This window comes from Trichomycterus rosablanca, chromosome 21, assembly GCF_030014385.1.
Source record: "Trichomycterus rosablanca isolate fTriRos1 chromosome 21, fTriRos1.hap1, whole genome shotgun sequence".
Lineage (NCBI taxonomy): Eukaryota > Metazoa > Chordata > Actinopteri > Siluriformes > Trichomycteridae > Trichomycterus > Trichomycterus rosablanca.
In genome coordinates this window covers 13,172,342-13,185,951 of record NC_086008.1, presented here as the reverse complement: position 1 = coordinate 13,185,951, position 13,610 = coordinate 13,172,342, and the positions used below count along the sequence as shown (strand labels likewise).

The window sequence follows — 13,610 nt, the reverse complement described above, 5'->3', positions numbered from 1 at the left end:
GCGGGGTTTTGTTATAGCGGCGCTTCTGCCTGTGATCACAGCAGCCACGATGCTGCCCAGTAACGGTGAGTACACTCAACAAACACAGTCAAGTCACAGTATTCCGTACAATATTACTACTTCCAAACAATTTTCGCATGTGATGTCGTAGAATGAGGATTAACCTTCCAGTGTGTCGTCTTACATCTAACTGGTTTAATTCCGACTAGTTAAAACTAGTTAAATTCGAAACAAAACCTGAAGTTTGATGACTTTTCGCTGTATGCAGGACTAGTAGTAGTAACAGTAATCCATACACAGTCTGTTATGTGTCATCTGCTGTTTTCACTGCTTACTCTTCGTTACATTGCACTAATACTTTTATTTAAGTTTAAACGGAGAACAAACATACATGTAGTCGTATTTATAGTTGGATTTAGTAGTTTCCACGTTATGTATATAATAAAATATAATAAATAGACCAAATTCTATTAAATATTTCAACTATACATTATAAACATTGATCTGATTAAAACATTGGAACAACACACAGCCTATAGTATCTGTTTAATAGTAGACTGCATGGAAATTGCTTTATATTTAGGCTATAGACTCGTAAAGTTTACTGTTTCTACATATTAAATCTTTCTTTTGGTTCAATATAGTAGAATTTTATTTAAAGACGTGTTTTATAAATAAACAAGGTAACATTTGCTGGCTACATTATCTACCTAAAACATCTAAACGCATCATCGGGGTTTAAGTTGTGTATAATATATTAAGGTGTTAAATTTTTAACATTGTGAAGCTTTGTAATTCCAATAAAATCAATTATATGTGACACCCTGCACATTTGACATTACATGAACACAAAGCGAATAACGTTGATGTTTGATATTAAAAGCTTTTTTTAAATATGTTATTTTTTAAATAACATAACAAAGCTGTAAATTAGCCATATGACAACTAGCACAATTCGACGTCAGTTTGACTAGTTATTGTTTTTATTCTTTTTTATGCTCTTTAATTTCCTTTTCAGTCAATATCCCGATAAGAATGGAGTAAAAGTATATATTTTACAGAGTACGAACTGCTCCAAACATTTCTTCCTCACATTTTATGTCTTTTTTAGCATACCATAACATTGCTACTATAATATCAATGTGTTTTATACAACAGTTAGTTCCGACCTTACAATCTGATTGGTTGAGAAGCATTCTAACTGTGCTGATATTCGTGATAACAGCACGGTCTTTTCACACCACAATGGTATTACTCCGCTGACGCGTTGCCAGTAACGACAAGCTTCATGCACACAAACGCGCACGCAGCCGACACAGACTTTATTCCAGATCGCGTTTTAAATCCGTTATCTGATACACAATCTAGTGCACTATGTAGGGAACATAAATCTGCGATCAGATACACAATCTAGTGCACTATGTAGGGAACATAAATCCGCGATCTGATACACAATCTAGTGCACTATGTAGGGAACATAAATCCGCGATCTGATACACAATCTAGTGCACTATGTAGGGAACATAAATCCGCGATCAGATACACAATCTAGTGCACTATGTAGGGAACATTAATGTGTTTGTGATGCGAACAGTTAGCTTAATAGCCCAGTTAGCAGCTACTAAGAGTTCTGTTATCATCCATAATCCTTTGGTGTGTGTGAGGTTTTTTATTTCCTTTTTTCCCTTCGGAGGTTCTTGCCTTTTTCTTCTTGTTGTTCTTACCTCCATAAAATGAGTTTTTGCAACTTGGAATGTCTGCTTTGTAGTGTTAAACTTTATATTCGTTGTGGAACTACTTTTTGGCGGAAGGTATTGTCAATATCAAAGCATATTTAATATGAAATTCAGGGCTTCTTTGATTTATTTTCTTTCTTTATTTTGTAAAAACTGTTGTATAAAAGCAAGGTATAAAAGAACCTTCGGTTCGTGCCTGCGACCAAATCACAGCCGTGATGTTATTCGCGATAACACACTCCCTCTCGTGTTCTATTGCTTAATTGTGACATGATGGTGTATTCGCACGCCAGTCCTTAAAATAATGGTATTGATATACCTGTACTGTAGATTGACCTCTGTGCAATCCTTCACGCTGAGCTTCTCACAAGTCTTTGAAGTATGTCTGTGGGAATCTGTGCCCGTTCAGTCAGACGAGCATTTATATGGCTGGGCACTGATGTTGGTTAAGAAAGCCTCAATTAATGTTCCAGTTCATTCCAGAACTCTGGAGTTTCTTTAAATCAAGTTTTTATCATGTCTTTATAGACCTTGCTTTTTGCACGGGCACAGTCATGCTGGAACAGGAAAGGGCCTTCCCTGAACTGTTTGTGCAAAGTTGGAAGCATATAATTTCCCTTATATAATTGATGTATTACATCTGTTACACCTGTTAGCAACTGTTGTGGCTGAAAAGCATGAAATTAGAATGCGTGTCCTGATACTTTTGTTCATATAGCGTATTTTTGGATTCTCGAAATGTCAGTGTGTCAGATAATGATTTATAAAACCAAGTAAATTGCACAGTGTAAATCTGGCTTAATACCAACCTCTGAGGAGCATTTTGATAACCCTTGTAGACTTACTTTAAAAAAAAAATCATTAGTAATATCAAATATAATTAGTAACCCAAACTGGCATAGCTGTAACAATCCTTACGGGTTGATATAAATTATATACAATGTTATGTTGTGACCAGCTTCTTATATACACTGATTAGGCATAACATTAAAACCACCTCCTTGTTTCTACACTGACTCTCCATTTTATCAGCTCCACTTACCATATAGAGGCACTTTGTAGTTCTACAATTACTGACTGTAGTCCATCTGTTTCTCTACATACTTTGTTAGCCTGCTTTCACCCTGTTCTTCAATGGTCAGGACCACTACAAAGTAGGTATTATTTGTATGGTGGATCATTCTCAGCACTGCAGTGACACTAACATGGTGGTGGTGTGTTAGTGTGTGTTGTGCTGGTATGAGTGGATAAGACACAGCAATTCTGATGGTGTTTTTAAACACCTCGCTGTCACTGCTGGACTGAGAATAGTCCACCAACCAAAAACATCCAGCCAACAGCGCCCCGTGGGCAGCGTCCTGTGACCATTGATGAAGGTCTAGAAGATGACCAACTCAAACAGCAGCAATAGATGAGCGATCGTCTCTGACTTTACATCTACAAGGTGAACCAACTAGGTAGGTGAGTGACAGTAGCTGCTGACCATTGAAGAACAGGGTGAAAGCAGGCTAAAAAAGTTATGTAGAGAAACCGATTTCAACAGCAATTAAATCAAAACAAGTGGAACATAAGCCTGAGAAAACAGAATCTTAAAAGCACAGTAACATGGTTGTTTACATTCCTTCTGCTACTTAGATCGTAGAGATGGTATCAAGAGTCCTTCAGTTCAGCACGTTGCTGCTCACCATTATGTAACATCACAAATACAACATGATGGAATTCTTGCTAAATGACCAGCAAGGAAAAATGAAGTGAACACTTTTTATTGATTAGTTGAACAAAAATAATTTATTTATTCTTAAATCTGTGGAGTAAAAAAATCATCTAACAGGGCTGAAACATTGAATAGCACATGACAACACAGCTGTGGGGAACTCATAGCAACAGAGGTCTTGAGAACCTGGGTTTACCTTCATTCACTGCATGTTTTCACTATATTCACAGTGGGTTTTTGTGGGTTCTCATTTTCTCCTGCTTTTTAAATATCTGATTGGCTTCTCTGTGTGAGTGAGTGAATAAATGAAGGACATTGTTAGGGCAACAGTTTCAGTTTTGATTCCTAACCCCATATAAACATGTCTGTGCAGGCCTATTTAACCTTCTCCTGGTATATTCCGGTTGACCCTTCCAAGTCAAGTCACGTGTGTCGTGGTGTCCGGTCATTAAGTCTCGGGTTTATAAGCGATCGTTGCTGGCCTCTGACTGAAATTGTTAACTTATAGTCTTAATATAAAGCTAATTCTAGCTCCGCAAAAAGCTTAATACCTTTCAAGGAAATTATTAAAAATGTATTCATTAGTTAAAAATAATTAAACCCGTGCCCAGGTGGCACAGCGGGATATTCCGCTAGCACACCAGCACCGAGATTCTGAACTCCTCGGTTTGAAACTCGGCGTTGCCACCGGTAGGCTGGGCGCCATCTAGCGGGCATAATTGGTAGTGCCTGCAGGGAGGGATGACTGGAATATGTGGGCGGGGTCTTCAAACGCTGTGTAAGGACCCTGATTGGCGATAGAGACGTCTGTGCAGAGTGCAGGGGTGGAAAAGGATTCCGTTAAGGGCTGCGTGCAGGTCGGAGGAGGCGTGAGCAGCAATGTACCCTCCCAACAGCATCCACGTGTGCGGACTGCGGAGTCCACCAATCCCTGATTATTCTCCCATACTACAGTGGATTTGCGCATGAGGTCGGCTTTGTGTATGGAGAACCACACCCTGATCTCTGCACTCCTCCTTTTTCTGTACAGGCATCCTGGGCAACAAAGGTCCTTACACAGCGTTGATAACCCCAACCCTCAATCTGGTATTTCCCACACAGCAGACTGGAGGCCAATTTTGTCTGCTGCAGGCATTAGCCAGCTAGAGGGCGCCAAGCTGACCGGTAGCAGTGTAGCTCAAGTGTAGCTTGATTAAGAGCGGCACGGTGGCTTGTTGGGTAGCACTGTCGCCTCACAGCAAGAAGGTCCTGGGTTTGATATCCAGGTGGAGAGGGGTCTGTGTGGAGTTTGCATGTTCTCCCGTGTCTGTGTGAGTTTCCTCCAGGTGCTCCGGTTTCCTCCCACAGTCCAAAGACATGCAGTCAGGTTGACTGGCCTAGTTATAAGTGGGTGTGTAAATGTGACTGTGTTTGCCCTGTGATGTGACTGGTGACCTGTCTAGGGCAGTTCCTACCTACGCCCAGTGAATCTGACCCACCATGACCCTGTTCAGGATAAAGCAGTGGAAAAACAGACAATGAATGAATGGATTTTTATAAGGGTGGGACAGTGGTTCAACAGTGCTGAACCAAAAATCTGGTGTCTGTGTAATACTGAATTATTGAAACAAGATGAATGAGTTAATTAATATGTTTTAATATTTTATTTGAAGGGTAGCAATGAGGAATAATAGCAATTTGAATTTTAAGCATATCCACCTGACTACTATGTTAATGTAAGTTATTATGATGGCTAAATCTAACACTAAGTCATGTAGTGCCTAAAATTAAGAAGAAAAAAAAACAATACAAAATATATTGTTTATATAAAGTTAATTCAGGTTTTATTTTGTTTTCCCTTTTGTGCCACTGGCCACAACGGACTAGTTCTTTCTGTGTCACCTTATATTTATACCTCAGTGAATGGCTGCTTAAGTACATACATTCATAGATGAATAAGAAATGGGAAACATTTATCTTCCAGTAAAAATAATTGTTACACAGGATCTTAATCAGAAAAAATGTAATAAAGTATATTTTATTTAATTATCCTGGTTTACCACTGCTTTATCCTAGTCAAGGTCATGGTGGGTACTGTTTTCCCAGAATCTCTTGAGTACAATAAAGTAACACACCCCAGACGGGACAGCAACCTATTGGGGAGCGTAAGAGCCACCCCTTCCCGATATAGCTAATTATATATGTATGTGAATGTTCAACTAGCTGATTAAAAAGGCAGCTCAGGTGGCGCAGCGGTAAAGTACGCTGTCTCACCAGAGTTGGGGTTTCGAATACATCGTATCGAATCTCAGCTCTGCCTTTCCGACTGGGCTGGGAAGCTGCATGAACAACGATTGGCTGTTGTTCAGGGTTAGAGGGTAAGAAAGTCGGATCATAGGTCCTCATAACTGGTGCGACTGCGGCCCCTGCTGGCTGACAGTGCCCGTCAAGTGTATGAACTCGACTCGTAGAGGGTTATAATTAGGGATGTAACGATACACTCTACCCGCGATGCGATGCGATGCGATTCACGATACTGGGTTCACGATACAATTTTTCCCGATTTTTTTACACTGAAATTGAAGACAAATTATGACAAAGTTTCCTTTTATTATTTCTCTTTAAAAAATAAAATAAAATGCTGTATTTGTGATTATCTTTTATTTATCTAAATAATGAATGTTTTTTTTATTTCTGAGGTAGGTACAAACTATGCAAAACAATTTTGAATTAGAAACCCGAATTTGGCAACCAGGCGTGTAGCGCCAGTGACCTCGACCAGGCGAGGTGAATAGCACCAGTGCCCTCTGCTGTTTAAAGGGAATATCGATTCATTTTACATGACAAATCGATTTAAATCGTGGAATTTTTGAATCGGTTATTAACTGTCTTGTGTTGAATTGTTACATCCCTAATTATAACCCTCATTATTGCCTTAATAATTCAATTTCCTTTAGTTAAATAGGTTTAAAACTGACTATATGTACACATTGTATTTAGACACATATTGTGGAAAATGTAGTATTCTATAAGATCATTTAATCGACCCCTAGCATTTGTTGCATTTGTTATTTCTACTTTTCTAATACCTTATTGTCTTCTTTCTCCTTCAGATACCCAGAATATCGCCCGGTCCTTTTCAGGATTTTTTGTGATGGTCACAGACGAGCCATTTGAATATCTGGATGTGCAGGAGGGCAGCGGGTCAGGCTTTAATGACCGAGAGCAGCGCCCAGTGGCTAAAAAGCACTACTACATTTCTAAAGAGGCATCTCAGTTCCTCACAAGTCATCTGGCGACCGTGTTCATCCCCACCGTCTACGTGCTCGTGTTCATCATCAGTGTCCCTCTAAACCTGCTGGCACTTTTTCTGTTCGTTCATCGTATCCGACCCAAAAAGCCCGCTGCCATCTACATGCTGAACCTGGCGTGTGCTGATCTGCTCTTCGTGCTGCTGCTTCCTTTCCGGATCGCCTACCATTACAACGGCAACAACTGGATCTACGGAGCTGGCATGTGTCGCATCGTCACCGCTGCCTTCTATTGCAACATGTACTGCTCTGTACTGCTGATCACGTGCATCGCCGTGGACCGCTTCCTAGCCGTCGTCTACCCCATAGACTCACTAACGTGGCGCAGCCCCAGAACCGCTTCAGTCGCCTGTGCTGCCATGTGGTTTCTTTCCATCGGCGGGGTCATGCCTCTGTTGGCTACAGAACACACCGTACACTTAGATGACCTGCGCATCACGACGTGTCATGACGTCCTGGACGTCGAGCACCTCCGCGGCTACTACCTGTACTTCTTTCCTGTCTTCTGCTCGCTCTTCTTCTTCATCCCTTTTATCTTCACCACGGTGTGCTACATCCGAATCATCCAAGCACTGTGCGCGGCCGGGGTGGGAAGCAGCACCCAGAAGTCCCGCGCTGTGGCCATGGCGGCCACCGTGTTCAGTGTCTTCGCCGCCTGTTTTGCACCCACCAACATCATCCTGCTGACACACTACATCGGCTTTGCCAACACGGGCGAAGAAGGTTCGTACGTCGCTTACTTAGTGGCCACGTGTGTGGGGAGTGTAAGCTGCTGCATCGACCCTCTGGTCTACTATTTCGGCTCGTCACGCTGCCAGAAGCAAATTCTGACTTTCTTCAGGTGTCGCTCGGGATCAGGAGACGGGCACTCGCAGCTCAGCAGCGGGAGCACAAGATCCAGCAAACTGGAGGCTTTCAAAAGCAACCTAGGTGATCAGTACAAGCAGCTGATGGCATGAACATGAGCCAGTGAAAAAGGACTTATGTGCCTCATACATACATCCCTAACGATATGTCATGTATGTGCGATGACCAGGGACCTTGACTTTTCCCTGTAGTGAGAATAGATTAGTCCACCTACAGCACAGGAGTAATTGAAGTAGAACCAATTACTAGACGTACAAATACCAAATACTGCACACTTTCCATACTCCTAATGTAATGCTCTTATACTAAATAATCCTATTACTTCCAGACATGTGGACACATTTAGTTAATTTATTACTGAGAAAATATGCCAGCAAAAATCGTCCTATAATACTGCACCCAAGCATAAATAATCATAAACAGAAAATATTCAGCTCCACACAATGCCAAAAACGATTGATCTTACTAGTTTAATGAGTTCAGGTTCAGTATATAAGCTTAGATAAGATATTCTTTATTTGTCATATATACATATACAGGTGTACAGTACAATGAAATTCTGTCTTTACATATCCCAGCTCGTTTGGAAGCTGGGGTCAGAGCGCAGGGTCAGCCATCGTACGGCGCTCCTGGAGCAGACGGGGTTAAGGGTCTTGCTCAACGACCCGACAGTGGCTGCATAGCAGAGCCTGGATTTAACCCGCCAATCTTCCGGCTGATAGCCCACTAGGCTACCACTGTCCCTATGTTAGTAGTGTATGGCCAGAAGGATGCAATTTATCTGAGTAGTAGCATCATTAGTGTTACCAACAGAATCTTCCGATCTTTTTGAGTCTATAGATAGCAAAACAACAACACATTCATTGTGTTTCTGGTTAGATTTGGTGTTTGTGTAAGTTTATAAAATGTACAGTTGCATTAGTATATTTTACAGTTGTTTTACTAATATATTTGGGGGTTTGGCTGGCTATTATCTGTAATCGGAAATTATAACCTGTACTGTGACAGGAATGTTTAGTTGGGGCTTATTTAAAGATTTAAATTGACATTTAAAGCATTTAGCAGTAATTTGTATCCAAAGCAACCAGCACTTGTGACCAAATACAACCCAAACAACAATTGAGGGTCGAGGTCAATGATCCTAAGGTCACTATATACAGTGCTATAAACAGTGACCAAGGGTCCTAACTTGAGATTTGTACAATTGTGACAATACAAGGCAAGCAACATAGGCCCAATAATTAGCCCAACAGAGGCAACATCATCAGTACTTTAACCTCTGAACCGGGCGGCACGGTAAAGAAGGCTCACAGCAAGAAGGTTGGATTCCCAGGTGGAGCGGTCCGGGTCCTTTCTGTGCAGTTTGCATGTTCTCCCCGTGTCTGCGTGGGTTTCCTGCAGGAGCGCCAGAGGTGAATTGGAGATACAAAATTGTCCATGACTGTGTTTGATATTAAAGACGTGAACTGATGAATCTTGTGTAACCAGTAACTACCTGTCCTGTCATGAATGTGACCAAAGCGTGTAATAAACAAATAGCCGCTATACCACCACTGCCAAATAAGTTCAATGGAAAAGTTGTTCTAGTCTTAGTTGTTTGCCACATCTTTAACATATCTATTATTATTACTAAAATATCCAGCAAAATGCAAAAATATATGTGAAACACAATATTTTAAAGTTATACCCAAACAATCCTATTTAATTACCCATCCACCACAGGTCATTTCCCCAGGTTTATTCAGACCCGAGTGAAATTCCTCCCCACATTGCACAGGTGGTTCTACAAATGCATAATTGTACAACCTAAAATCAGAAAAAGTTGGGACAGCATGGAAAATGCAAAAAAAAAAAAAAAAAAAGATATTTCATGTTTTGTCTGGTCAACTTCATTTAATTTGTTAATAAGCATCCATTTCTGCATTTCGGGTCTTCAACACATTCCAAACAAAGTTGGGACAGTAGCATTTACCAGCAGTGCCGCCTGGGGGATCGAAGATCACTGACGTTTAGCTTAAGCTTGTGCCTTTGGCCTTTACGCCCCGAAATTCCCCCTGATTCCTTGAATCATTTAATGATATTATGCACTGTAGAGGGAGAAATATGCAAATCCCTTCCAATCTTTCTTTGAGGTTCATCGTTTTTAAACATTTCAATCATTTTCTCACACATTTGTTGACAAACTGGAGATCCTCTGATCATCTTTGCTCATTAATGACATCACCTGTTTGGAATCACATTATTATTTAGTTTTTTCACCTCATTACTAGCCCTAAATTACCCCCGTCCCAACTTTTTTTGGAATGTGTTGCAGGCCTGAAATGCAGGAATGGAGGTATATTAACAAATGACATGAAGTTGACCAGACAAAACATGAAATATCTTCGAGTTCAAACTGTCTGCAATCAAATAAAAGTCAAAGTAAATGTAAGGAACACTGTGTTTTTATTGTATTTGCATTTTCCATACTGTCCCAACTTTTTCTGATTTGGGGTTGTAAATAAAAAATATTAGTTTATGCAGATAAGGTGAAGGCTACATGCAAGCTGTGTTTAATCAGTAGCATATAAAACTAATGGAAATCAATTTGTACTGAATTAGAAGAGATACACATGCTAATTTCTTATCATAGTGCAAGCCTGTCTGATTCAGGTATGAGCTTAGGCAAAAGGCTCCATGATATGCTCATTGGTTTGAAAATATTTACTGTATGCATGTGTGCACACTGCTGATCTTTCTAAATTGGAAAATACTGTGGCAAACATGATAGTGTGTATCGAATCATGAAGTTTGTGTATCTGTATACTTTTTACTACTTTTTACTTCCTAATTTAGTGTAGGAAGGTCAGCTGAGAGTACAGATTCAAATGCACTCTTGTCTGTTTTATTCTTACACCTTTAATGTTAGTGTAATAGTTGTACTGTTAAATCTGTATAATATTGTGTTTTACATTTATTAATAATATCTAACAGCAACCCCTGAACCCCTTTCTATATGAAGTCCTCTCAGTACAGAATAACATGCTGAAATTGTCTGTAGTATTTGCTCATAACTCATTGTAAGACATTGTAAAATATTCATTTAACAGATGACATACCACTGTGTAAATGTAAATATAAGCTTCTGCATTTTTTCTAATAATGTCTATTTTGTTACCTTTTTCCTTTTAGTATATTTACAGGAATATTTCATACTAAATACATGTCAGATATTACATAGTTTTCTAGGTTTAAGTGCTTAGGACTACTATGTATGCCGTTAAAGAGGACCAGCTGGCTGGACCAAGAAATCACATGCGGAATTGTTCACACTATAAACTGCACGATCATTATTAAAATTGTGTTATGTAAGCTCATGTAACCTACTGCTAACTGTGATTAAAATGAAATCAATAACTGAGAAGCTGTAGACATTTTTAAACAACATGGTTCATGTAAGTAATGCACAGGTGATCAGGTGGAGCAGTGGTCTGTTACGCTAGCCTTCTACGTAGATGCCCGGCTGGTCAATAGCACTGCTGAGATGTTTTCCAAGCTGTGTTGGTAAAAATTAAGGAACTGTCACTAATAATACAGACATAATAATTTTATTCATTAATTGTCTGTTTTAGCACAGCTTTATCTTATTTAGGGTCGTTGTGGGTCCGATTCATTGGGCGAAAGGCAGGAAACACCCTGGACAGGTCTCCAGTTCATCATGGGGCAAACACGCAAACACACTCACACACTTATACCTACAGTTACTTTAGTATCTCCAGTTAACCTGACTGCATGTCTTTGGACTGGGGAGGAAACCATAGGAAATCCACACAGACAGAATGGACCTGGACTGCTCCACCTGGGAATCGAACCCAGGACCTTCCTGCTGTAAGTTGACAACCCTCCAAGCTGCATTTTTTTGTGATTAATTAAAGTTATTTGCAGTAAAGTAATGTGAGAGAAAGCATAGTAGAAAATACACCTGTTTACAAGAAAACACACGCTGCAACCAGAGCTGGGATCTCGAATACATCGTATCGAATCTCAGCTCTGCCTTGCCGGCTAAGGCTGAGCGGTCACATGAACAACGATTGGCCTGTTGTTCAGATGGGCGGGACTAAGCCGGATATGATTCTCTCTCTGTCAGACTGGTGCAATTACGACCTCTGCTGGCTGATTAGAGGCGCCTACACAGAGATGAGAAAAGAGTGCTCTTAGGGTGTGTCTCTCTGTACACAACGCTAGGTGGCACAACACCCGTCAATGTGTGGGTGATAGGATGCATACGGCTTGCTGCCCACGTGTCGGAAGGGGCGTGGGTTAGCTTCGATCTCCTCCTAACCCTAGAGCAGGGATCAGCATAGGCGGAGAGGAAGCATGATGCAATTGTGCAATTGGACGTGCTAAAAGGGGGAGAAAAAACCTGATTTCTATTAGGGCTGTTTATATTACAATTTTAATGTGTCTGACTCTAGCCCTGGATTGGTACTATACAAAGTCTGAATTCATGTCATTTATTGTTTAATCATATTTTACAGTTATCAGTATGTGGGCTTTTACAACCCTAAAAGCATAACAAATACATGTATGTCAATTAATGCTTTTTTTAATACATAAACTTAATTTCGCCTTACTTAAAAAAAAATCTATATTGTGTAACTGAATTAAACTAAAAAAAGAACAACACGTGATATTAGTGTATGTACGTAATTTCTAACAGGCGCTTAGTGAAGACGCAGTAATTGGTATCCGAATCTCAAATCGCGTTCTTTGAAACCAGTAGTGCACTAGAGCGCCGCTTTATTCTATTGTGTGTAGTGCGCCTTTAAAGTGAAGCAGGAACCAATTCAGGACTGTTCACAAAGCACGGATTGATGTGTGGAAAGCAAGCCTACTCACAGAAATGGAGCTCAGTATTAACAACAAAACTTTCCTGTAAGTAAATATATGAACATATTTGGGCCACTTATCACTTATATTTTGGGTGCTTTGTGAGTTTGTAGGCTTTCTATCCCGCTTGTCTAATTTATCACGTTATTAAAAGTGAAATGAAGGCGCTGTGTTTACACAGGTGTGTGTATTTAAATGCTCGTAGACACATACAGTATGTATATGTTTAAAGGTTAATGTTGACAAACTAGAGATGCCTATTTATACTTTATCATCCTCCTTAATGCTTAAAAAATGGAAGAAAAACATGAATCCAGGTGGATCTGGTTTTAGTTTCTACATTTTATTATTTTGTATATACACCCATGAGGCATAACATTATGACCACCTCCTTGTTTCTACACTCACTGTCCATTTTATCAGCTCCACCTACCATATAGAAAAACTTTGTAGTTCTACAATTACTGACTGTAGTCCAACTGTTTCTCTACATACTTTTTTAGCCTGCTTTCACCCTGTTCTTCAATGGTCAGGACCCCCACAGAGCAGGTATTATTTAGGTGGTGGATCATTCTCAGCACTGCAGTGACACTGACATGGTGGTGGTGTGTTAGTGTGTGTTGTGCTGGAGCGCTGATGGAGTTTTTAAACACATCACTCTCACTGCTGGACTGAGAATAGTCCACCAACCAAAAATATCCAGCCAACAGCGCCCCTCGGGCAGCGTCCTGTGTCCTTTAGATCTACAAGGTGGACCAACTAGGTAGAAGTGTCTAATAGAGTGGACAGTGAGTGGACACTATTTAAAAACTCTGCTGTGTCTGATCCACTCATACCAGCACAACACACCACCACCATGTCAGTCTCACTGCAGTGCTGAGAATGATCCACCACCTAAATAATACCTGCTCTGTGGTGGTCCTGTGGGGGTCCTGACCATTGAAGAACTGGGTGAAAGCCAGCTAAAAAGGTTTGCAGAGAAATAGATGGACTACAGTCAGTAATTGTAGAACTACAAAGTGCTTCTATATGGTAAGTGGAGCTGATAAAATGGACAGTGAGTGTAGAAACAAGGAGGTGGTTTTAATGTTATGGCTAATCGGTGTATACTTATTGGCATCAGCAGATATTTAC

The 13,610-nt window shown here is 40.3% G+C and overlaps 2 protein-coding genes across 7 annotated transcripts in view; both read left to right on the top strand.

The window, feature by feature from the left end:
* f2r (coagulation factor II (thrombin) receptor) lies at positions 1 to 11,010 on the top strand. Its single transcript, XM_063018209.1, has 2 exons — positions 1 to 65; positions 6,543 to 11,010. Exons 1-2 carry the CDS (start codon positions 50 to 52, stop codon positions 7,697 to 7,699), a joined length of 1,173 nt encoding a protein of 390 aa, XP_062874279.1. The 5' UTR covers positions 1 to 49; the 3' UTR covers positions 7,700 to 11,010.
* A 1,451-nt stretch (positions 11,011 to 12,461) lies between these two features.
* Positions 12,462 to 13,610, top strand: part of zgc:110626 (uncharacterized protein LOC550588 homolog) — a 42,498-nt gene continuing 41,349 nt past the window's right edge. For all 6 annotated transcript variants that reach the window (XM_063017816.1, XM_063017811.1, XM_063017815.1 and 3 more), the window contains exon 1: positions 12,462 to 12,521. The gene's annotated coding sequence lies outside the window, so the exon portion shown is untranslated. The remainder of the gene's footprint in view (positions 12,522 to 13,610) is intronic.